The sequence below is a fragment of the Chrysemys picta genome, chromosome 3 (genome assembly GCF_011386835.1).
Source record: "Chrysemys picta bellii isolate R12L10 chromosome 3, ASM1138683v2, whole genome shotgun sequence".
Taxonomy (NCBI): Eukaryota; Metazoa; Chordata; order Testudines; family Emydidae; genus Chrysemys; species Chrysemys picta.
In genome coordinates this window covers 105,127,935-105,152,488 of record NC_088793.1, presented here as the reverse complement: position 1 = coordinate 105,152,488, position 24,554 = coordinate 105,127,935, and the positions used below count along the sequence as shown (strand labels likewise).

Genomic DNA, 24,554 nt, shown 5'->3' with positions numbered 1-24,554 from the left:
CCCCATGCCACTCCTGGAAGCAGCTGTGGCTGGCACACCTCTGTGTGCCCCTTTGGGGGGGACAGTGGGGTCTCTGTGCAGTACCTGCACCCGCAAGCACCACCCTGGAAACCAGCCAGGGAGAGCTGTGGTGACAGTGCTGGGGGCAAGGGTGGTGTATGGAGCTACCCCCCCTGGGGGGGCATTCAGAGACATGCTAGCAGCAGCTGGCCGCTTCTGGGAGCAGCAAGGGGCTAGGGCAGGCACGCAGCCTGCCTGAGTGTCCCTGCGCCACAGGACCTTTAGCTGCCCAGAGATAGCAAGGGGGCAGCCGAAGAGCCTGGTGGGCCGGACAAAAATGTTAGAGTTGCTGCATCCGGCCTGCAGGCCATATTTTCCCCACCCCTCTGACTAGCTGACCTCCTGAGGTCTCTTCCAACCCTGATCTTCTGTGTGTCTGAGTTGATGGGTGGGTGAGACAGACACGTGAATTCTGCACGTTTCGGGCTGCCGCCGCAGTGGTTATTCCCTGAGTGTTTGCGTTGGAGGAGCGCACCCGTGACACGTGCTGAGCTGCAGGCAGCGGAGGGTTAACCGGGCGGGCCGCCGAGCCGGCGCAGAGCCTGCCCTGCAATACGACAGCGCGGCGCAGAGACGCGGCTGCACTGCGGAGTCAGACACGCCGCCCAGACCGAGGCTGGACTCGCAGCCCGCCCTGCCCCTCCCTTACCCGGGCAGTCACGTGGCCAGAACCGGGCGCGGCGGGCTGCACCTTCCCCACCACTCTGAACTCGGAGACGTCGCCGGGCCGTGGCTGCTGCGCTCGAGCCCGGCTCCCCCTCGCGCCTTCTGCTGGCGCGGCCAGCGCGCCCCGAGCGAGGATGCGGCCTGTGCCGCCTGCGGCCGCGCTTCTCTGCCTCCTCCCTGTGCTGCTGTCCCGGAGCGAGGCCAGCTCCGGGGAACTCCCGGAAACAGGTACGGGCGGCGGGGGGCGCTAGAGGGGCCGGAGCGCTATGGGGGGGGGGGCGGTATCGAGGAGCTGGGAGCAGTAACTGGCCAGCCCTTAAGAGTTCAACTCTCACATCGGACTCTTTTCTTCTTCCCTTCCCCCAATAAGATGGGCAGAAACCCATGGTATTTAAAAACAATCAGAAAGTGGGTCTGCCTCTGCCCTCTGGATTCTGAGCCTGAAGGGGGCACTGGGCTCTGATTTCAATCTCTTCTTCCCTAGCCACAAGCAGCTAGAAATGCACATTTTGCTCTGTAAAGGGGTAATTGGAGTCTCATGTAATCCGTGGACTCCAGAATCTGGGGCTTTAAACAACAGCAGTGAGGTGTTGTGAGGGAGGTTGTTGACATGGAGGGGGGGGGAAGGCTGCGGAGGAAGGGGAAATAGTAGCAAGGGAATAGGGGGAGGCAGTTATGCTGGGGTGGTTGGGCAGGAGAGGGATGTGTTTTGGCAACGGGGCTGTGGTTGAGGTAGGATCTGGAGTAAGAGAGAAGACTTCTGAGTGGTCATGGTGGGTTTTAGAACAGGATGAGAGGCTCTGTGTTGCAGATGTAGTGAAGACAAGGTTTTGCCCGTGGTGGGTATGTTAGGTCACAGAGGGCATGTTCTTGTGTGGCGGGCGTATCTGAGTTTGAGGATGTGGAGAGTATAGCATGTTTGTTTCCTCCTTTTGTTTCCACTCTTTATCCCTAATCTCCCTCGTGATTGTTCTGGTTTTGTTCAGATTTCCTGCCTACGAAGAGTGTCTTGGATAGCATCATAGCACTGAGCTTTAGGATTTTTTTAAAAATAACTTGCCTCCAAACAGCTTCCATTTTAGGAAGAACATCTGGCTGCAGCAACTGTGGGCAGAGCCATCCTGTCCATAGGACAGACCGGGGTACCCTGCGCTTTGGGGGGTGCTGCACTTCAGGACACAGGGTCCAGGGTGACTTGGATGGTTAGCAGGGGGCCGTACCCGCAGGCACGAGGAACCTCCCCCCCTCCACTCCTGGCATTGCTCGGGGTGGCCCCTGGGCTGGAGGGTGGGGGGTTGTCTCTGCCCCACACTCCCCTAGGGATGGCCCTGACTGGGTGTTGCTAGAAGCCAAAAAAAAAAAAATTGCCTGGTTGAGGCTTGTCTTCTTAATAGCATTGTATAAACATTTTAACAGGTTTTAAGAATGATTGTTATATGCAAGTAGAGATCAAACAACACTTTTCTTTAAAAATGGTTCATATAAGTGTGTTCAGATCTGGTAGAAAATCTTGCTGAAGTGGTTTTGAAACCTGTCTAGTCTTAACGGCTTAAATGATGTTTAAATCATTGCAGTTGCACCTAATGTTAAAGAACAGTTAGATCAGACCTTGTATATTATCCTTCCCATGAAAAGATCAAAACACTGAGGCATATATGCAGGGTTGTGATTTGGAGTGGGGAAAGGTAGTGATACTCTTCCAGACTCTGCCCACCTACCTGACACTAATAATAGTCCATTGTGTAGATGTTGATCTGCTTCCCCAAAGTGAGGTCTGAAAACATACACTGACTCTGCTGATCTAAATATATTTTTGCAGTAACATATCAGCTGTGCATAGTTATGACATCAAAGACCCAAGTCATCAATGCCAACACCCAAACTAATTTCCAGTCAGCACAGAATGAGTTGTAATGGGCTTCAGTTGCAAGAAGTTTAGGGACATATAAATCAAACTTGCCGTGATGCTGGACTGGAGTAGGTTATCCACTAGAATAGCCTTCTAGAACAAATTATTCTAAGATGTAATCTAGTTAGTTTTTTATGTGCCCTCAACACCCAATTAGTCTCTTGGTTATCACTCAATTTAGAATCCCCTTAATGTGACTTATGCAGTACATAAAATAAAAATGCTTAATTGAGAAGGTGAAATTATAGAAAATATTGAGCATACACTGTAATCCTATATAAAAGGAAATGCACCACATTATCTTGATTTCCTTTTATTTCTGATTTTTAATATTAAAATTAAGCCACATTTTAAAAATAAAAAAGTTAATCATCCTTTTTAAAGTTCCTGCACTAGTTTTCTTAAATGTCTCATTTTGGATCAGTGCATCAACACTTATTTTGTTGAGCTCTTGATCACTCAATCTAGGGAGCATTAATTAAAAAAAATACTCTCAGCTGCACTTAGTTAAATACTTGCAGTGGATTTAGAAAGGGTAGTGAGTAGAAAAACTGTACTTTTGCATGGTTTTGCTGAAAGAGCGAAAGGTGACATTTAAAATTCCATTGGATTTTCAGCATCATTTAGTAAGTTTGTTTTAGACTCATTGCTGTTGGTTACAGCATGTGTTGGGATGCTGGAATATTAAGGTATACTAGGTTACTTCTGAGTATTCCAAGAACACACTTCACTGAAATTATCCTTTCCGCTCAAAATTTGGTCAAGGTAACCTTGCCTGTACAGTATTCTAAGTGCATATAAAGTACACTGTAAACAATAAAACCCAGCTCCAGTTGGAGTAGGAATATTTTTATGTACACTTAAGATTGAAGGACAAAGTTCTGTAGTATTTGAGAACATGTGCCATAGTAAAGTCTAATTTGCATTTGTCCTTAACATACATGGAAAAGAATTCTTTCAAACAAAGATGCACTGTTTCCGCAGCCACAGAATCAATACGGAGAGTTGTCTTTCTTCCTTCTCCCAGTCTTTCATACATGGTTTTGGTTCAGACACAAACTTCATTGTAGCAACCTATACAGCTAAGGCCAAAAAACAAAAATGACAATGAAGCAATAGTTTCAGAGTGGCATAGAGGTTTTACTTCTGAAATATTTCTGCTTATTTTCATTTTGTTCCTTTCTGATTGTAAATGTTTAAGTGTGTAAAAGCAAGTGTTTTCAGGATTTTCAATATTAATACTTTGATTAAACATATTTAAGAGGATTTTATAATATCTTAATGGGTATGTATATATGCTAAATGGCAGCTTTTTCAATGCTGGTTCAGAAGGGCAAGATGGGATTTATATAATTCCAAGTGATATTTAAATGCAACTGATTAAATACTTCTATCACATACTTCACCTGCCCTCAGCCCACTAATCTATTTCCTAAACTGCTTCTAACATTCCAAACTTCTGAGCTTCTTAAGACATTAAAAATAATCAGTTAGAAATGTTAACTTTCTAAATGTGGAATTTCTCTTTCAAAATTACACCCATCTGATGTGTACATGGATACTGCCTTTGAAAAGTAACAGATTTAAGTTCAAATCACGCAACTCATCAGGGCTACAAATAGGTGGTTATTCCAGCAGAAGGGGGAAATGGTCCCTCCTTTCTAATAGGCAGGCTGTGAAAAAAGCTTGTGACATGTTTAATGTGACATACAGACTAATGCAGATAAAATTTTTATACTATACCTTTTATTCTGTTTGTATCTTACATGTATATTTATGGGGATTGAAAAATGTACCTGACTGCTAGCCCCAGGACTATCACTAGCCAGTATGACAAATACCTGTACAACAGTGGTCACCTACCTGTAGATCACGATCAACTGGTTGATCGCGGAGCCTCTGCCAGTCGATTGAAATCTCCGGTCACTAAAAGTTCGGCGGTGCAGCCTGCCCTGGCCCTGCGCTGCTCCCGGTAGGAGCCTAGTACTAGGGCAGCCTAGTACTGCTATCAGGTACACTATTAGTTGAAGCAGCAGAAGTCTCTACAATGGACCTTGTAGAAGGTTCGTGCCGGGGCTCGACCCACCTAGGCAGGAGGGGAGCCACACCGACTCATTACCGGTGGGGCAGCGGTATAGTTCGCTGGGTCAGCGCTCCTACCCTTTGGCACAGGAGTGAGTGACACACAGTTTAGGGGGCTCGGGGCCCTTTGGTGCAGGGGCTGAGCAGCAGTACAACAGGGGGAAGCCTGCCATCCTTGAGCGGGGGTGACGGGGGGGGGGACGCAGGCCCACCCACTCCACTGCGTCCCAGCCCGGGGCCCTAGCAGCGGCCACTGCCGCTGGGGTCAGTGCGGTGTCCTGACCGAAACACACAGACATTGGCTCATACGGGACTACAGCCTGACCGGGGTCGGCTACCCCCGGGCTACTTCCGGGTTCCCCCTCAGGGCCTACCTCGTCCGTGGCACCAGGCCCAGTCCAATCCACCAGCATGGGCCCCTCTCAGCTGGGGCTGGGCAGCAGGTCCGGCAGCTCCTCAGGGAAGTCCGGGCAATTGGACTCTGGCAGCTCCTCTAGGTAACAGCAGGGGTGGAGGGGCCCTGGTGGCATCTCACCTTCGGGGTTGGTGTGGGGGAGTTCCAACGGCTCCTCCCAATGACGGGAGCGGACGGGTTCCGGTGGCTCCTCCTCGTAGTGGGCTCGGAGCAGCTCCAGCCAGTTAGGGCAATGGCCTCGGAGGTCTCCTGACCGCGAGCTCCTGGCCACACGTCTGCTCCCCGCAGCAGCTGGGGCCTCACTGAGCTCTGGCGGCCGGCTTTTATACTTCCTGCCCCGCCCCTTGACTTCCAGGGGGCGGGGACAGGCGGCGGTGGCTCCGCCTACTTGGGTGTCTGTAAGGGGGCTCCCTCTGCTGGGCAGGAGGGGAGCCACACCTACTCACTACAGACCTATATGTTCTACCCATGCTGATGTCTCTCATGCAGGTGTCAGTGTAAAGTCTGCACTCAAATGTGAGGAAATGCCAGTATTAAGATTGCCTGCACAATCTTAATTCACCCTCCCTTGTGCATTTTGAAGACCATTTTTTCCCACAGGATTCCTGCCTCATTCAAAGCACAACAAGATAGACACACTCTGGAGATGAATGTGTTCTTTAGTGAAGGTGACTGTAAGACCCCTTCTTCATTTGTTTCAGAAGTTGGAAGGTGGTGTGTAGTGAATGACGTAGGGAACTGCAGGTAGAGAAAGGATGGTCTCATGGTTAAGCCAATTGAATGCTACCCCGAAGAATTGGATTCTATCTCTGCCTCTGCCTCAGAATTCTTGTATGATGCTGGGCAAGTCACCTAAACCTGAACTTTGCACAGGTGGTCATAATTGTGTGTACCTCATTTTCTGGATGCCTGACCTGAGGTCTGATGTGCCGAGCATTCAGTAGCTGCAATTGTAGCTAGTCAGAGTAGTGTTTTGAACATATAAAATGCTATAGAATCCGAAGCATTCAGAAAATCTGTTTCTAGAGTCTCAATTTACACACCTAAAATTAATGGATACTTTTAATCTTAATCTTTGTGTCTTAATTCCCTATCTGTAAAATAGGAATAATACCCCTTCATTTCACAGGGGTGTCTAAATTAATTCATTAATTAACCAGATACCATAGTAACAAGCACAATAGAAAGCCTATGAGGGAACTAAAAATTCTGCCTTCAGAACAGAATTTGAACAATGGATGTAAACAAGGCCCGGGGGAGCACAGTGAAGAATGAGGAGCACCATCCCTTCTGTGCGCTTAATGAGGCAGGGGGCTTGTGGAAAAAATAGAATATGATCATGTAATTAAAGACTGTACATGTGCAAGGGGGATGAATTAAGGTCCCATAGGCAGCCATAATTCTGGCATTTCCTAACTTTTCAGTGCTTGATTTTGCAATCTTAATATTTTTAATGTAGTTTTATTTCTGTAATAGTATGTTAATTTGCATTTGTATTCTGCATGGTTTATTGCAGCAAGTATTGTATTTACTGCTAGGCATTTTAGAATAGATAAATACTTTGACACTTTTTTTTCTTGTGGTTGAGAATCTGCTGCTGTTTCCAATAACTGAAATGTCACCTTGTGTGTGTTAGAGAATGACTAAAACCACTTTCAAACATTGCACATATTAAATCCTTGTGGTCTCATTCTTAAGATGAGGGAAATGTTTTTTTACTTTCCCTTATTAGTATAACATGAAGCAAAGTCTAGGCTCTCTAACATATAGCCCCAAGTCTATCTGCTATGTTTTGTAAATAAAAACATAATCTGGCAGAAGTCAGGTTTGAGTTATGGTCTATTATGACATCAATTTTATATACAAAAAACTACCTTAAAATAAGATTGCAAAGTCAAACATTTAAAAGTTAGAAAATGCCAGAAGTAAAATTTCCTATTCAACCTTAATTTGGCCCCCTTGTGTATATGTATTATGATAATCTCTAACTACATGATCACAAACCGTTTTTTTTACCATACGACCCTTACCTTAATCAGTGCACAGGATGGGTGGTGGTTAGTTTGAGGAAATTATCCAGTGTTACTCTTAGGCTTGTAACTTAGAGTTTGGCCTCATGCTGTGTTTTTGAACACCATCCAAATGCTATGCTGGATACAGAATTATTAATTTCTAATGCCTAATTATTAATTAGTTTTCTGTGGTATTAATGATAGTAGTAGGAGTGTCTTATGAATGTATCTTCACAACTCCTCTGAGATAAGTTATCCTCATTTTACAGATAAGGAACCTAGGCTACAATTTGAAGAAGTGTCCACTAATTATGGTTGCTTCCACGATTGGATACCTAACTTGAGAACTAGGGATCCATTTTTAGAGTATTCTGCATTTTTAATAATTGTATATGTTCAAAGCAATGTACAGACACTAACCAACCACTGCAACACTATGAAGTAGACAGGTAAATATTATACCCATTTTTAAACACAAGGAGACTAAAACAGATAGTGACTTGTGCAAAGCCACAGAGTGAGTCAATGGTATAACCAGAATTGGAGCCCAGGACTTCCCAACTCCACATCTTGCTCCTAGAGCAGCTGCAGTTCCCATTGACTTTACTTGTAGTTGAGTGCTCAGCAACTCTGAAAACAAGGTCCCATGTCTCAAGTTGGGTACCCAGAAAATAGGGAATACAATGTGAAAATCTTCATTTAAGTGACTTACCCACTATCACATACGCAATCTATGGCAGACGTGTGGATGGAACCCATTTCTCCTGGGTGGCATTCAGTTGCTGTTGAAGGCAGTCCTTTCTTTCTGCAGTCCCCTAACTCATCCTCACTCTCTCCACACCTTGTAGTTCTACAATGGATGAATCAGATGTCCTACAGACAGCTGCATTCACTACACAACCCTGATTCACTCGCTGAACACTTTCCAGGACTTCTAGGTCTCCAGCATTGACCTCTACCTCTTGAGCTAAAGCAATACCTGGTATTAGCAGTATGCTGTTATCTTATATGAACCAGCTACAACTAGAGGGTGATAGTGTACGCAGTTTGTCAGAGCTTACATGACTACTTTCCAGACAGCAGAAATATAGTCTTGTGTTTATAGACAGCACAGCCAACTACATAAAGTTTGCATATTCTGAAAAGCAGTGTGACTAAGTAGAAATGCTATGAGATACGCATTCTGGTCCTAGTTCTGCCTGAAATGACAGTATCCTCATTATCTTTAATAATAAAATGTGTGAAAAGGAAGGCTCCCTTAATTTAGGATTTATCACCCCATTCAGGGGGCATGTCCAGTGCTTTTGCTGTGATATAGGGATCCCTACAGGCGGGACTATGCTGGAGATTAAATTTTGGAGATTTTAGAAGTCAATCTCTAACAAGCTCCACTGAGCACGTGCAAATAGCATTTTTGAAAGGCTTATAACTCTGCTGAATTTGGGTGGATTTTCATGCTTAATGTAAATAAACTGAAGGAGAGGCACTCTTTATCAATTTTTCAGTTGTAGTAATGATAGGTATTACTTCTCAACCAACAGATGCTATAAACACTTCAAACAGAAGTGATTATTTTTTTTCCAAGTTGGTGTCCCTCTTTAGAGGTAGGGGAGGGGGATCAAAAAGCATATAATTTTTTGATCACTTGAGGTGTTCTGGCTATCTGTTTCAGGTGAGCAGCGATACTTCTAAGAGAAACTCTTTACATCCTCTGTCTTGTAATTGTTTAAGTGTCTAAGCATGGACAGAGCCTGAAAATCCACTTAGGAGGAGGTTTTCCTAAACAGGTGTCATCAACTTCTGCAGAATTTAAGTTGTTTGGGGTTTTTTCTTTTTTTAAAAAAAAAGTAACCTCACCCACCTGAACCCTATGGAAAACAATGCAGTGTAACCTTTCGGTAGGCTTGTCTATGTGAGGAAAGGTGCACTATTTAAATTAAGGTGTGATATTTTTTTTTTTAAACCCATTTATGCCTGGTCTAAGCAGGCCTTGCACTGTTTTAACTAATAGTGTGGAGGTTTTTTTTAATGCTGATGTAGTTAAACCAGTGCAACTTTGTGTGGACATCTTAAAATCAATTTTAAACCTGTCTTCTACTGATAACTTGCCCCTGTAAATTTACTAACAAGTTAAGTCAATTTAAACTTGCTAATATAGGGTTTTGTACACACAGTTGTACTAAATTGCTTTAAAATTCTGTTAAATTGGTGCAACTTCTGTGTGTAAACAAGACCTAGTCTGCTTATAACTCCAGTGTTGCTGCTGCTCAAAGCTGTTAAAAGCTGTAGCAGACTAACAACGGAAGTCTTGTCAGTTTTCACTGCTGCTGTTAAGAACCCTGTAGACTGTAGTAACATTGAAAAGAATCATATTAGTTTCACTGCTTTTAGGAATTATGAGCTCTGAGCTAGAAACTGAAGCATTCATTTAGCTGGGGACCCAAAAATGGAGTCCAGAAGATAGATTAGTGAAGACACAAACCCCTTGCAGCAGCCAAGAAGCTGAAAGGAGTAGAATAATGGGGATTCTACAACCATCACAGGAGCTGAGGTCTGTGTTTAGAGAAAGAAACAGTAAATGCTCCTCTTCACGTCCCATAGGCAGCCTTTGAAGGTGGGTGCAGAAACAGCATCACCCCTTACCAGCAGCTGGAGGCGTAGGAGATAGCATATCCCCAGGGCCATTACCTGGGGCATTACCTCAGCTAGTGAGGGATGGGGGTTCATCTTTCATATTTGCCTTTTAGTTATTAGGCTTAATTCTTCTTGGGATTCAGGAGCTTGATATTTACAAACCCTCTGTGTGAGTGGATGATTGGCAGCAGAGTGTGTGTGTGGTGTCTGGATAATGAAATCCAGTATGGAGAGAGAGCGAGAGAGAGCGCTTCTTGAGTGGAGGCAGTGGAAGAAGAGACAGAATATATACTGGAGGTGGGAGAACGTAATATAGGGAAAGAGAGAAGAAAGAGAAACTCTGAGGCATTCAGCTCACTCTTGGACAAAAAGGATTAACTGCCTTTTTGTGTAAGAAGAACAGAAAGTCAGTCTGCCAGGCTCTTCTCTGTTCATATAGGCAGCAAGCAGTCTTATCTCTAATGACTTCTGAAGTAACTTCCAGTAAATGCATTGTCTTCTGAATACTTCAGGAATATTGATGGCTGTTCTCATACATCACAGAAATCTACTCCATCAAGGTACTGATTGTTCTGTTTGATTTCTTTTTTTAGTGCCTCTGCCAACAAATGTTGTAATAGAATCCTTGAACTTCAAGACTGTATTGCGCTGGGATTACATGCGCATGCCTACAACCCCTCACTTTATTGTGGAAATCCAACCTTATGAGTAAGTTTCCATGTCTTGCATTATACCTGTACCTTATTTTCTTTAAAAGGCATTCATGTAGTGAGTCCTTTGATTTTGCCATATGTCCAGGAAAGCTTTATTTCTACACAGTGAAATCATGCCGTCCCTATGGAATTCAGTATGAGTGTAAATGAAGACAGAATTTGTCTCCATTCTGACATCTGTATTGCGTAATACATTGGCTGTAAAAATTACATTAATTACTCTTTAATCTATTTTACAGGCTAGGGAAATATAAGCCAGTCAGTACCTGCATGAAGATAAGTAAACATTATTGTGACCTCTCTAATGAAATAGAAGACCTGAGTCAGTCTCACTGGGCTAGAGTTAAAGCTTTCATTGGGTTAGAAGAGTCCGAGTACGTTGAGACCAAAGAATTTGTTCTGCGACGGGATGGTAAGTTTAAATGTAAACCTAAATTTTACATCCAGAAAACTGATTTGAGATCACTTAGATGAATTCATAGTATTTCTATTAAATTTAAAGATTAATATAAATATATTTCTGGTGCAATATTGTATGTTTGGTTAGGAATATCATAGTATAACTTGGGGTTCAGGATGAAAGAGGAGCATAACAGTTGCTTAGGAGCACTCTTTATATGTAGTTACTTGTATGGCCCCCTCACTAATGTCTGAGCACCTTTCCAAATATTTTAAAAAGAGAAGTGGTGCTGGTGATGCACTCAGTGGCATGCTTTCCTTATTTTGCTACTATCCCAACGCCCCAATGTGGGGTAGGGAGACCACTGTTGTGCTTGGAAAGTACTGCCTTCTTAGACATTCCAGAAGTTGCTGTATTACAATGCTGGGCGAAGTGATCCCTATTCAATGTGGCTTCAGTTATCCATCTTCTGATCAACCAAAACTGTTACCTTGAAGCGGAAGTCCCCGGTAGTATGACTGCAGAGCATAATGTCCTGTGTTGAAAGTTATGCATTGCAGTCCTTATGCATATAACAATCTCTTTTAGGATTATCCAGATACATTTAATGTACTTTTTTATAGTTGGATAACTAAGGATGTACTGCATATATAGTTTTCAATTATAAAATGTTTTGGGCGCATTCAGAATCAATAGCATTTCATTTAGATTTACACAAAAAAGGATAATCTGCAGGGCCCTTGGTTTATATAAATTTTAAACTTTGTATAAACCTTTCCCTAAATTCTTTTAGTGCTCAATCCTTGCCTTAAACTTAGATGTCTTGAGTTCTAATGGGCTACAGGTTTAAGGGTAGTTTCATCGCATCCATTTCCAATCAGGGCCGCCCAGAGGGGGAGGCAAGTGGGGCAATTTGCCCCGGGCCCCACAGGGGCCCCCATGAGAGTTTTTCAGGGCCCCTGGAGCGGGGTCTTTCACTCGCTTCGGGGGCCCCGGAAAACTCTCGCAGGGCCCGGGCCCCCGGAGCTTCTTCCACTCCGGGTCTTCGGCAGCAGTTCGGTGGCGGGGGGTCCTTCTGCCCCGGGACCTGCTGCCGAAGTGCCCTGAAGACCCGCGGCAGGGGGGTCCTCCCGCCCCGGGACCTGCCGCCGAAGTGCCGGGTCTTTGGCGGCAATTTGGCGGCAGGGGCCCCCTGCCGCCGAAGACCCCAGGACCCCTGAATCCTCTGGGCAGCCCTGTTTCCAATGCCTAATCTCTTACATAAATTGATGCTACTTTTTTATGAGCAACTTTCTAGCCTGTTGTCCTGATAATTCCTGAGATTATTTTTCAAATTTAATAATCTTGGTTTTAATATGGTGTTCTTAGATTCTGCATGATACTCGAATGAAATCTCATCAGTCAATAGTACCTTGCTTTGTGCTTTAGTATCATATATACATGATTTGTTTTGCTTTTCTAATTGATGTCAAGGAGCTGAATTTTAAGGCCTTATATATGTGGGGAAAGTTACATTGGTTTAACTAAAATCAGGGATGGGTGACTGGCAGCCCTGGGCCACATCTGGCCCTCTGATTTGTTTTATTTGGCCTCCTAACCAGGGGCGTAACCATAGGAGGGCCTGGGTCAGCTGTGTTAATACCCAGGCCCACCTAAATCTGAGCCTGAGGAGGCAGCTCTTCCAGTGTCCAGAGTGAGGAAAGGGGCAAGAAACTCTGCCAGCGTGGAGCCAGAGGATGGCCAAAGGGGCGAGGCTCTTTCCACTGCCTAGAGGAGGTTGTTTCCTGGCACCTGGTGGAGGCAGCAGCTCTCCAGTTTTAGTGGGCTTGTTGCCTTCCTGGAGACCATGGAGCTGAGTGTGGGCAGGCAGGTGTATTTCACACAGGCCAGCACGGCGGTATCAGTGGAGGACTTGCTGCTCTGGCACATGTTCTCACAGCAGCAGCCAGGCGAGCTGCCTCAGGACAGCAAGGACTGCTTCTTCCTTGACCACAACAGCTTTGTCTTCTGCTATATCCTGAAGCCTCCCTTTTTTTTTTTTTTAATTAAAAGGCTTGTCAAAGAGTTTGTGGATTTTGTGGCCCTTGGCTACATTTAAATTGCCCGTTCCAGTCATTTTTGAACCAGTGCAAACTCTTGGTGTGAAGAATTTTTGTTTTTGTTTTTGGTTTAAAAGTGGTTGGTTCCAGTTTAGCTTATATCTGTTCCTACTTGATGTAGCTACACTGGGGGGGGGGGTGGGGAAGCCACCCTTTAGCCAAAATAAGAATGTGTAAGCACTTGTAAACGAGCATCATGTCTGTCCAGTTGTCATATCCTTTTTTCTGTTCAGTGCCTTAACCTTTTGCCCATTTAGACCATTTGACACTTTTTTCAAACCTCATCCGTATGTTAACATAGAAAAATGTAAAGTTTTATAAGCCATCTGGCAGACATTTCTGCCCAGTGTCCTCACTGGTACTGCCGATTCTTGCTAGATTTATGCCCATCCAAAAGCATATATTCCCTAAACCAGGACTCAACTCCTCTGCAGCATTCCTCCCATCAGGTATGTAATCACTCATTATTCTGGCATGTCTTAATTTTTCCTCTTGAAAATGAATGATAAATGCCATATCTGTTAGCTCTACATTTGTCTTTGAATTCTGTATCAAAATCCTTCAACCCAATAGTGAAGGTACACCTTTGTTTCAGGAAAAATAGGACCACCGACTCTGAATGTCTCAATTGAGAGAGACCAAATCAGGGTTGAGATTCGCCCCCCACGCGCTGTTCGAAAATATAAGGACTTCACATACAAGGTGTTTCTCTGGTCCAATGGAGAGCAGGTATGTTTTAAATTGAAAGTTTCAGATTGTATTTTGGCCTTTTTTACAAAAACACTTAGTTTTAGAAAGAGCATATATTGATAAACAATAGGTTTTTATTACCTTAATTTCTCTTGGATGTGTGTGTAATTTTCTTTAAACAATTTTAAAACTATTAATGATGCAAAACTGAATCCCTGAAATGTTGAATGTGGAACCTTAACCATAGCCCTGTCCTTTGAGTATCCATTGCAGTAATCTTTAATTGCGGTCACGTGCTATTATTTCTGTAGGACCCCTGCTTTAATAAGTCTACCTTTTGGACACTTAATCCATTTAGGTTTTTCTTTCATGTCCCTCATTATGATGATTTGAGAATCTTTTATTGAATAGAGAGAGCTGTTCAGTATTGGCTTTTATCCTCGTAGTTAAATGTGTTTGTCCACTAACTTGTTCACTGAATCCCACTTATCCTTTCCAAATAATCAGTCACCACTATGGATTCGAAGTACATCCATTAATTTGTATGAATTTATTGCATGATAATGATACACAGAATTTGACCCCATATAGGGCAGGACTCAAATGTTGTTCTGTGCATTGAGCTACCTCATTCACTGAACACCCTCCAGTCTGCTCTGCATGCTGAATGAAGCAGCGGTCCTCAGGGGAAATGTTTTCGTATGATCCAAAAATCTGTGCCAGTGCAAAATTGGGAGATTGGGGTTTTTTAAATAATCTAAAAATTACTGTACTCTGTGTAACATCTACATCCTTAATTTCAAAATCAATGCTCACCGGACAGTTTAAAGGCACATATCCAGTCTAGGGACCACCTCTGTGGAAGATTTAAAATGTATATCCTTATCAACTAAGCCACTAAAGCAGAGGTGGGCAAACTACGGCCCGGGGGCCACATCCAGTCCTCCAGAAATCTTAATCTGGCCCTCGAGCTCCCGCCGGGAAGTGGGGTCTGGGACTTGCCCCGCTCTAGCCAGGGAGCGGAGTCGGGGTCTTGCCCCACTCCGCACGGCTCCCGAAAGCAGCGGCATGTCCCCCCTCCAGCTCCTATGCGTAGGGGCAGCGAGGGGGCTCCTCATGCTCCCCCCGCCCCAAGTGCTCCCCCTGCAGGTCCCATTGGCTGGGAACTGCAGCCAATGGGAGCTGCAGGGGTGGCACCTGCGAACAGGGCAGCATGCAGACACCTGGCCGCGCCTCTGCGTAGGAGCTGGAGGGGGACATGCTGCTGTTTCTGGGAGCTGCCTGAGGTAAGTGCTGCCCAGAGCCTGCCCCCCTGACTCCCTCCCATGTCCCAGCCCTGATCCCCCTCCTGCGCTCCGGACCCCTCTGTCCCAGCCTGGAGCACCCTCCTGCACCCCCAACTCCTCATCCCCAGCGCCCTCCCCGCCCAGCTAGAGCCCTCACACCCTCCCACTGGACTCGATGACCTTTCAAGGTCCCTTCCAGTTCTAGGAGATGGGATATCTCCATTAATTATTATAACCCCCAATTTTGTGAGCGTTCATGGCCCGGCATACAATTTCTGTCCCAGATGTGGCCCTTGGGCCAAAAAGTTTGCCCAGCCTTGCACTAAAGCAATACAAAAAATATTGCAACACTTTTTTAAATAGTAAATGAGAGTTTTGCTCTGAAAAAATGCTAAGCCAGTTATGCTCAGATTTTTTTTTTTTTTAAGGGAAGTTTATCTCTAGGTGGAAACCAGTTCAGTCTGACAGGGGAAATTTGCTCAGTTTATAAGCAACTGAAAGAGCATTAAAATGGAAATGTTTAAGCAATATTAGCTATTCTATCCCATCTGTAATTACTTCAAATTTTGAAAACTGGCTCAGTTCAAAATTGGATTTTTACAAGTCCTCAAGGGACTTCAAAAATTTTGTTCAAAATATTGGTAACTTTATATGTGCCCACTTTACTCCTTGAAATATGCTTTAATGTTGAAGGAGTGATTTCCAAGATATTGCGCTTTCTCTTTTGCTCAGTTAGGATGGTGGATGAGTCCCTGGGAGGGAGATCAGGAAACAGGCATGTTTCATCATGGGCTAACATTTTCATAAGCACCTAAGTCCCATTTTCAAAAGTGACTTAGGAGCATAAGTGGTGTTTGAACATCAATGGGATTTAAGAGCCTAAATTATTTAGATGCTCTTGAAAATTTTACCCATGGGCACTATGGTCTAATATGAGTTCTTAATAATGCTAGAAGTTAGAGCTGTTGCCTTGCAAATAGCTGTTAGCTGAGATGTACGGCTTTTGCAGTGCAAAAAGATGCAGGAGCCACAGGTCTGATACCCAGCACTTCAAAAGTTCTGGCACTGTAAGGTGACAATACTATCTTTACATATTGAGTCAATATTGTAAGTTCAAAATAATTAATCTAACTTTACTTTTCTTTCAGCTCGAAGAGCTTGAAGCAGGGCCATGTAAGAAGCATCCATGTAGCATATACATTCCATTTTTTTCTCAAGATTCCACCTACTGTGTTTCAGCTCAAGGACGTTCATCATTTGTTTCAGATCGAGGATTTTCCCAATCAAATCAAAGTTGCATTCATATTCCTTTAAAACAGCCACGAGGTAAAATAATTTATAAAAATCTGATCCATATTTCTGAAGACTTTTAACTGGTATTGTATTAATATTGTCCAGCAGTTGTATGGCTGTCATTTTCTACTTGATTGGTACCATAATTTGTTTCAGTTGCAGCTAAACAGTTGTGTAATTTACTGAATAAAAAATGGATCATTAAATTAGTTGTTGGAATTGCACAAGTGATATTCAGTTGAAATTTATAACTAGTAAAAATGTGTAGGCTTTCCTGGGTTTAAGGTAACCATAAGCTTGTGATTAAAAATATTAAAGCAAGTGGTTTGTTTTTTTGGTTTTTTTGGTTTTTTTTTTAAATGAGGGAGGATGGCTAATCTTCCTTACTATGTGTTCTCTCAACTCTGGGTTCTGAATTCTCCTGCCTTTGGGATTCTCTTATTCATAACTCCTGGGGCAGCCCCATCCTCCTCATTATACCAAACTAGGGCACACCTGGACTGGAACAGGAGAGCTGGGCCCAATTCTATTTAAGGGACCAACTCCACTGTTACCCTTATGTCTGTAATCAGTAGTTCTACAATTCTTGTGTTTTGGAGCACTTTGTTTTTTAAAAATCTCAAGTTATTTATCCTCATTGAATCTCTCTAAAGATCAGAAAAAGCTACAATTTGCTCATGCATTTCTTGTCTTCATAATTAAAGAAAACATAATCAATAAAAAAACCCTAAAGCTGTTTTTAAAGAATTCTCTCGGCCCAAACCATACATTTAATTCCAATATGTACACTCAATTGTGAAAACTCTAATTAGTCACTCTAAAGAGCCATTTCTGTTTTAAGATTTTTGTTTTCCAAACCTCTCACTCTATTTTTCTCTAACTTTCTAGACTTTAAAAATATTATAATCAGTGTTGCTGTTGTCATTGGCGTTGGACTGATTTTGGCCATGTATTATCTTTGCAAGCAACTAAAGAAGAGAAAAATTGAACTACCCAAGTCTTTGGTAAGTTTATAGTACTGTTCAGTAGCACATTTGGTGTCAGTCTGTTATTGTATGGCACATTTAAATATCTAACAAGCTTAGTTTTACAGTTAGTATTTTTATTGAAATACCTAGTGGGCAACATGTAGGAGAAAACAAACATCAGTAAACAGAACTGAATACTGTATAGCCACAATATTAACTAACTAAATAGCCTTCGTCACAATATCTGTCTGGGTTCCTCAGTTAAATCCTTTGCACTTATCTCATCTTTCCACCATGATCTTATATGTGCTCTGAATCTGTAAACCAGTAAGCTTTTTACTCCAACTAGATACTTTGTATTGCCTTTAATACTAGACTTTCTCCTTACTAACGAGTTTACTCCAGTAGGCCAGGTTCAAGTACTTAGTTTCCATTCTTAAAATAATTAACTTGTGTCTTAATTGCATTTATTCTTATGTTACTGGAAGCGCCTTTGTGATGGGAGAAGTGGTGCTTAAGTTTGTCATGGGAGCTGGACTCCTTGAATTGCTAAATTCTTTTTGAAGTCACTGAGCCATATTTTATAAGGAACCTTTAGACCTATCTTCAGTAAATCTGGTGATATTCGTAAACCTCTGTTTAGGGGAGTTTTTTTACCCTTCTAAGTACTTCCTTGTTTTATGGCAAGAGAAATAGGTAGGTCTATGGGTATGTCTACGCTGCAATTAGACACCTGTGGTGGGCCCATGCCAGGTGACTCGGGATAAGGGGCTGTTTAAGTGCGGTGTAGATAGTCAGGTTTGGGCTCTAGCACCATGCGAGTGGGGGAGAGTCATAGAGCTCGGTCTGCAGCCCATGTCCGCTGGCACAGGCCAGTCCCAGGTATCTAATTGTAGTGTGGACATACCGTGTGTGTGTACCAGGGCTTGCTTTGTTCAAAAACTAACTGCAGAGACTAACTATTCCACTGTCAATTACAAAAGCCTTAGCTGCAAGAACCTCTCAGCGTTTATAAAGAAAGCCTCTGTCACTATAGTATCCATTGCTAACATGACTGTGTAATGTAGAGGCAGTATAAAGAACTATATTATAACATAACACTGCAAACTCAAAGGAAGTCAAGATTAGATGATGATAGTGGTCTCTTCTGAACATCTGTTAAGAACAACATCAAGATTAAGGCTCCCTTGCTCACTCATAGGCATAGTCTACTGTTAGAAAAAATTGTAGAGATCTTTGACGCTGGTGCTAAAATGTTGGAAGCTGCAGTATAGCCAGGATGCAGATATTTTACTCATTATCACAGATGCAGAATTTGTTCTCTTGTTGCTAATAGCTTTTACAGAATTTCATTTCAGTTTAATTCCCGTGGTTCATATTCAAGCTTAAATATGGAATTCTCTCTTTACCCTCCAATTATAAGAGATATTGGAGTTGGATTTGTAAGCTGCTCCAAGGAATTAAATGAATGTCAGAGCATAAAATATTTTAAGAGTGAAGAGAGGAGCTTTGTGTTTACACATATCTCAATTCCTATTTCTATCTAGTGTATATCTAGATCTTAACATCCAGTTTCCTGGTACCTGGGAGGGAGTTAACTGTAATTTGGTTCCAAATGTTGAGACTTGAGCTTTATGTTCATTCCAGGACCAGGATACTTTTAACATGTTGGACTTTTAACTATTTTGTGTCCTCCTAGAAGTAGTAATAAGATTCTCTTCACCACCCTCCCACCCTGGTACAAAAAGTTAGGGATTAACTGCAGCACTTCGTAACAACTTGGAGACACATGAACACTCCCCTATATTTTCTGTGACTCCTTTAGCAGCTTTTTACCCAGTGGCACACTCAAAATGATCTGAAAGTGGCATGTGCAAAAAATAGATCCTGAATATTTGTCTCCATTAGAACAAAAAGAAGTGACAAATGTTTAGAGAGACATAGCTGCCAAAAAGGCAGCAGGGCTCATGACAGTTTAAAATTACATTGTTTTCCATCCCATATTCCTCAGTTTCTAGTCCCAAGAAATTGAGAGCCCTAAAGCACCCCTCAACTCATCTTTTTTCAGCAAGTTAAAATCAGCCAAAGCACTTCAGGTGCTCTTGTGGATTAATTTTAAAGAAGAAATATCACTTTTAACATACCTAATGATTATAAAAGGAATGTTTTAGGGCTCGGATGTTGTTGTAAGACTGTCTACACTACGGACCTTTCAGCAGCACAGCTGTGCCACTGTGAGGTCTACCATGTAGCCACTCTTTGCCTGCAGAAGAGAGCTCTCCTGCTGGCATAATTAAACCACCCTCAATGAGCGTTGTTGTCGGCAGGAGAGGTGTAGCACTGACCACACCAGCACTTTTGCCAGTGAAACTTATGTTGGTCCGGGGGGGGGCGGGTTTCACACCCTGACCAGCAAAAGTTTTACTGATAAAAGTGGTGGTGTAGACAAAGCCTAAATAACCTAAAGAGCCCAGCTTTCTGCAAGTGAAGTTGCTGGGCTGGAAGTTGATGAAGAAAATGGCTAGTTTCAGGATTTGACTTCATTGTAGCTGAAGCTTGTAAGATTGCTTAAATAACAGGAGTAAGAGGAATATTTCCTGCTTTTTCCTCCTCTTTTCTTCTTGTTTACGTACCACTACCTCTTCTAGTCTAATGGGTGATGAAAACTTTTTTTAGGTCCCTGCTAGGTGGTTATGGAATTTGTGACATCTCACCTAAAAAGTCCAGCAGGTCTGTTGGTGTCAAAGCCATACACTGATGTCAACTGCTGATTTCCACTTAACTCAACTCCTATTTGAATTCAGATTTCCGGAAAGGAACATGTAGTTAAATTATCACGTGTATCCCTTTTTAAAGCATTATTTTGTCTTGCCTCTAAACTTTGATTTATAGAGACAGTAAACTAGATTATCACTAAAACATATAATTTATGTATAACTAAAAGTACCTCCTCTTTATTTTCAAGGTCACTGTGATACGAAATCTGAACTCGCGCAACGTTTTAGAAACAAAACCAGAAGCAAAATATATCTCTGTCATAACCTCCTCATCATCCAAGCCAACGCTCTCAGTGAGTGATGAGGTAAACTTGATAGACCAAGTAGACCAAGTTAAAGAAATAGGGACCCCTAATCCTGAAGACTGCAGTGAAGAAACAGACACTGTCAGCTCCCAGGAGATCTCAAACAAAACAGAAGAGATGTCTATCCAAGAAAGCATTGCTGAAATGACCCCTGATGATGAAGAAAGCCCAAGAGTGAAAGAGAATTATTTTCATTCTAATAGTAGCCAAACGGAGTTAAGTAGTATTCCTTCAGACCCAGAGCCTTCCAACATGGAGGTGCAAGAGTCCCTTATCCTAAAGAGCTGCAACAAGTTTTCTGGTTATGACAAACCTCATGTAATAATGGATCTCCTCATAGATGTTGGTGAAGAGGAGTCTGTGATTGCATATAGGCATACTGATGAAGTGCATGAGTCATGAAGAGAATCATTTGAAGACTACAGGGAGTTCCTTTTTGTGTGCACAACATAGACATTTAGAAGTTTATGAACATCTTAGTCCTAATGGGATTATCAGTGTGACTTCTTAGAGCAGACTCTTAAAATTGAAGGGAACTCAAATGGAAACTGCAACTAGTGTTGTCTCTGACAGTGCAGAAAAGAGGGAAGTGACTGCAATATATCAGTTCTGCTATGAAGGTGTGTGTCTCACATTAAGCCACTAGGTGGTTTGCCTTTGACATTTTCCTTTAGGCTGTTAAAGAACTATCTTTATACGAAAGGAAGGATTCTGCAGTATCTTCTAAATAAAGTCCATTGAAGAATCGTCTATACACCCATATCAGTTTGGGAATTCCTGACTCCATGGCCAAGGACCAATTATATTGGAGCCTGTTTCTCGAGCTAGAAGTGCTGCATGGTGGGTCATAAATCTGTACATCTGCACTAATTGCAAGACAGTATGCCACCCCTTCAGAATGCCTACGTTATACATTTACACTTATTGACACAGCTATTTCGTGTGCTTATAGCTTTATCCATGTTTTGTGTACAGAAGTCATATTGTGCAATCACATCTTATGCTCTGAGAAACCTGTATGTTAGCATGCTACCTGACCCTAATTGCAAAAGACTGTTGAACTCTTAGTTGCACTGTTTCTAAAGAAGCAATACTGTTAAGCAGCAGTTATTAAAAATGTTTAGCATTTTTCCTCTAAAGCATTTTTATCCTAATTCTTAAGATATATGTGGATTGCTAATAATTCCATTGCACTTTATGAAAATAACTGTTTTCCTATCAAATTGAAAATGCCCATTTAATAGGATTTTTTCATCTTCTTGAGACAACGGAATATTTTTTGGTAATTTGGTGTAGTTAATTAGATCCCCTGATGGAACTCTGAAGCATGAAGCTATCAAACTGAAGAAAGTTTTGGATTTTATATCTCAATTCATCATTACTACTTAAAGGCCTGTAGACACAATGTGGAGACAGGATTTTATTGTGTTGCTAGAAGTGTTTTAAAATGGATCCAAATGAAGCTAGGAAACAATACAGGAACAAGACTGGAAATATAAGCTTCTTGGTGCCATATGGATTGGAGTTTCCACGTTCAGTTTTGCTTCAGGAAATTCTTACTCTCTAAAAGGTAGTTAGTGGCTGCTTCATATTCCTCTCACTCCGACCCCCAAAGGTATCTTAGAAATAAGAGTCCAAAGATTGTTCATTCTTTATAAGAAATCCCATGCCAATTGCATTCCAAACCATTGTTTTAATATCTGTACTTTAACTTTCTCCTAAACTACTTAGCACTTTCCTTTTGCATGGGCCTGGCTTCTTATCAATTGGATGGACAAGAAACATGTTTTTAAATGTTAAGCTTGTTACAAAACAAAATCTTTGTCTCGAATGAAATGAATATGAGTTGCATAGCCATTTCTGTTCATAGCAGTCAGGCTCTGCAACTACTATGCTTGGGGGAATTGTGCCCCACTGTGCATGCACAGAAACATGTATCCCCACAGATTCTCTTTGCTTCCCCACAGAAAAATGATTTCTGTGGGGAAGCAGAGAAGCTTTACCAGTGCTCATTCACACCTCCCTGGCAGGCACTGGGAGCAGCCAGGTGAGAGGCAAGTCGCTGTGGGGGAGTGGGGATCTGGGGATGCCCTGGCTGCCCAGGGACATTAGTCCCAGCTGAGGGGAGCAGGGGGGAGGAGGAGCAGTAGGACGGAGACTGAGTTCTCCCTCCCCTGTCCAGAGCAGCTGGGGTTGGGTCAGATCAACCTCTCCCTTTCCGCAGTACTCCTTCCTAGGAAGTCATTTCCCATTTTGGATGTGTGCAACCGATTGTTCCTTCCTAAGTGGAGTACTTTGCATTTATCCTTATTGAATTTCATCCTATTTACTTCAGACCATTTCTCCAGTTTGTCCAGATCGTTTTGAATTTTAATACTATCCTCCAAAGCACTTGCAACCCCTCCCAGCTTGGTATCATCCGCAAACTTAGAGAGTACTCTCTATGCCATATGTTTTAATACTTTAAAAAAGTAGTATTAAACTAATGTTTCAGTTGAAAGGCTTGTTTCCTTGCCATAGGGATAAAGCGTCTCTTGTAAAAGCTCCATCATAAATAAACAATGTTTGAGTTAAAAACAGAATACATATGTTTAAGGATTATTGGATTTTCTTTAACCTTTTCAGGTGATACTATGTAACAATGCTACCTTTTTTTACTGATGGATTTTAAAGCTTCTCACAAGATTTCTTCCAGAAACAACCATTTAGGATAAATAAACAGGTGACGATTAAAGGCAGATTCAGATTTGAAATGCACCCTTCATAGGTCCAGCCTGCCCATGGCCCTTTTCCCTCTTCCCCCCTGCCCCCCTTCCACCAAAAATAATAAGGAAAAGGCATCAGGTCTGAGATCCCGGTTTTGGCCCATCTATGTGGAAGCAAGCTTCTACAGTGAAAACCAGTGTGTGTAGTGTATGCTATATTCCAGCTTAGAGAAAACAGCTGCTATGTTCTGTCTTGGGTACTATGGCCACAGCACCGTAGCTTCTGAGTGCCTTACAATCTTTAATGTACTTATCACAATACCTCTTTGAGGTAAGGAAGCACCATTATCCCCATGTTATGGTGGGAGAATTGAAGTACAGAAAGAGTAAGTGACTTGCCCAAGGACAAAGAAAATCTGGCAGAGCAAGGAACTGAACTCAGGTTTCCCAAATTCTAAGCTAGTGCCTTACCACTCCTCTCTCTTGAAAATGTTCAAGATGCTTATGCAGCCCCATTGCAGTGAATGGATTAGTTGTTGCAGCATACAAAGAATGCCGGGCTGCTTTGAAACTGCCATCCTGTTCCAGTTACCTGTTATGGATGAGCTTTAAACAAAGTAGTTTAAGTTGTCAGTAAAGACGAGTGTTTGAAGATTGAAATTACATAAATAATAAACTACCAGTTTAAAGCATTGATGCTTTTTCCTAGGGACATATATATTACAATATGGAACTTGCATTGGCTTGGAGAATTACTGTACAGTAGAACCTCAGAGTTATGAAACCTCAGGAATGGAGGTTGTTCGTAACTCTGAAATGTTTGTAACTCAACAAAACATTGGCGGTTCTTTCAAAAGTTTCCATCTGAACACTGACTTAATACAGCTTTGAAACTTAACTATGCAGAAGAAAAATACTGCTTTCCCTTTATTTTTTTTATTAGTTTATGTTTAACACAGTACTGTATTATATTTGGGGGGGGGGGGTTGTTTTTGTTTTGGTCTCTGCTGCTACCTGATAGTGTACTTCCAGTCCCAAAAGAGGGGTGTGGTTGACTGGTCAGTTCGTAACTCTGGTGTTCGTAACTCTGAGGTTCTACTGTTGTTTTAATGAGACAAGGTGGGTGAGGTAATATCTTTTATTAGACCAACTTCTGTTGGTAAAAGAGACAAGCTTTTGACCTTACACAAAGCTCTTCATTTTTGCTCCTCCAACTTTTAGATGGTTATTAGGCAGAAGAACTTGGAACCTGGTAACAGAATTTTGATATTGGGGCCATCCAACATCTAGTGTAAAACGAAACCTGTAATGTAAAGCACTTACATTGCACCTCCCATGACGATATAGTCTACTCATGATTAACCCATCTAGTTTAAAACTTCTGCTTTCAAAGCCGCCACTTCTGGTAATATGGAATGAACTATCTGTGGACACGCTTCCAGTAAGATGAGTAATACAATTGCCTTAAGATTTTGAATTCTTACAGGAAAGCAGTGCTTATGCAAGTTTCAGAGGTTGGGCAACTTACATTCATAAAACC

The 24,554-nt window shown here is 42.4% G+C and overlaps 1 protein-coding gene and 1 long non-coding RNA gene across 4 annotated transcripts; one reads left to right on the top strand and one right to left on the bottom strand.

Annotated features, from left to right (window-relative positions):
- Positions 1-590: 590 nt before the first annotated feature.
- IFNGR1 (interferon gamma receptor 1) lies at positions 591-22,891 on the top strand. Of its 3 annotated transcripts, none has more exons than XM_008176891.4 (7): positions 591-954; positions 10,372-10,486; positions 10,731-10,903; positions 13,586-13,719; positions 16,115-16,292; positions 17,148-17,263; positions 20,193-22,891. In XM_008176891.4, exons 1-7 carry the CDS (start codon positions 861-863, stop codon positions 20,709-20,711), a joined length of 1,329 nt encoding a protein of 442 aa, XP_008175113.2. In that variant the 5' UTR covers positions 591-860; the 3' UTR covers positions 20,712-22,891. The 3 variants fall into 3 exon arrangements, with proteins under 3 accessions (XP_008175113.2, XP_065444823.1, XP_042704130.2); XM_065588751.1 differs by lacking the exon at positions 591-954 and adding an exon at positions 3,709-4,647; XM_042848196.2 differs by lacking the exon at positions 591-954 and adding an exon at positions 7,989-8,126.
- Positions 2,553-5,232, bottom strand: LOC135982372 (uncharacterized). Its single transcript, XR_010599703.1, has 2 exons — positions 5,092-5,232; positions 2,553-3,717 (listed from the first exon to the last, which is right to left on the bottom strand). It is a non-coding gene; the product is annotated as an uncharacterized LOC135982372 (long non-coding RNA).
- Positions 22,892-24,554: the final 1,663 nt, after the last annotated feature.

What these genes read in the sequence shown, in the direction of transcription:
- IFNGR1 (XM_008176891.4), top strand. Translation starts at nt 861, where the DNA reads ATGCGGCCTGTGCCGCCTGCGGCCGCGCTTCTCTGCCTCCTCCCTGTG. An exon ending in CGGGGAACTCCCGGAAACAG is followed by an intron (nt 955 to 10,371) that starts GTACGGGCGGCG and finishes TTCTTTTTTTAG; the next exon opens with TGCCTCTGCCAACAAATGTT. An exon ending in TCCTTTAAAACAGCCACGAG is followed by an intron (nt 16,293 to 17,147) that starts GTAAAATAATTT and finishes CTAACTTTCTAG; the next exon opens with ACTTTAAAAATATTATAATC.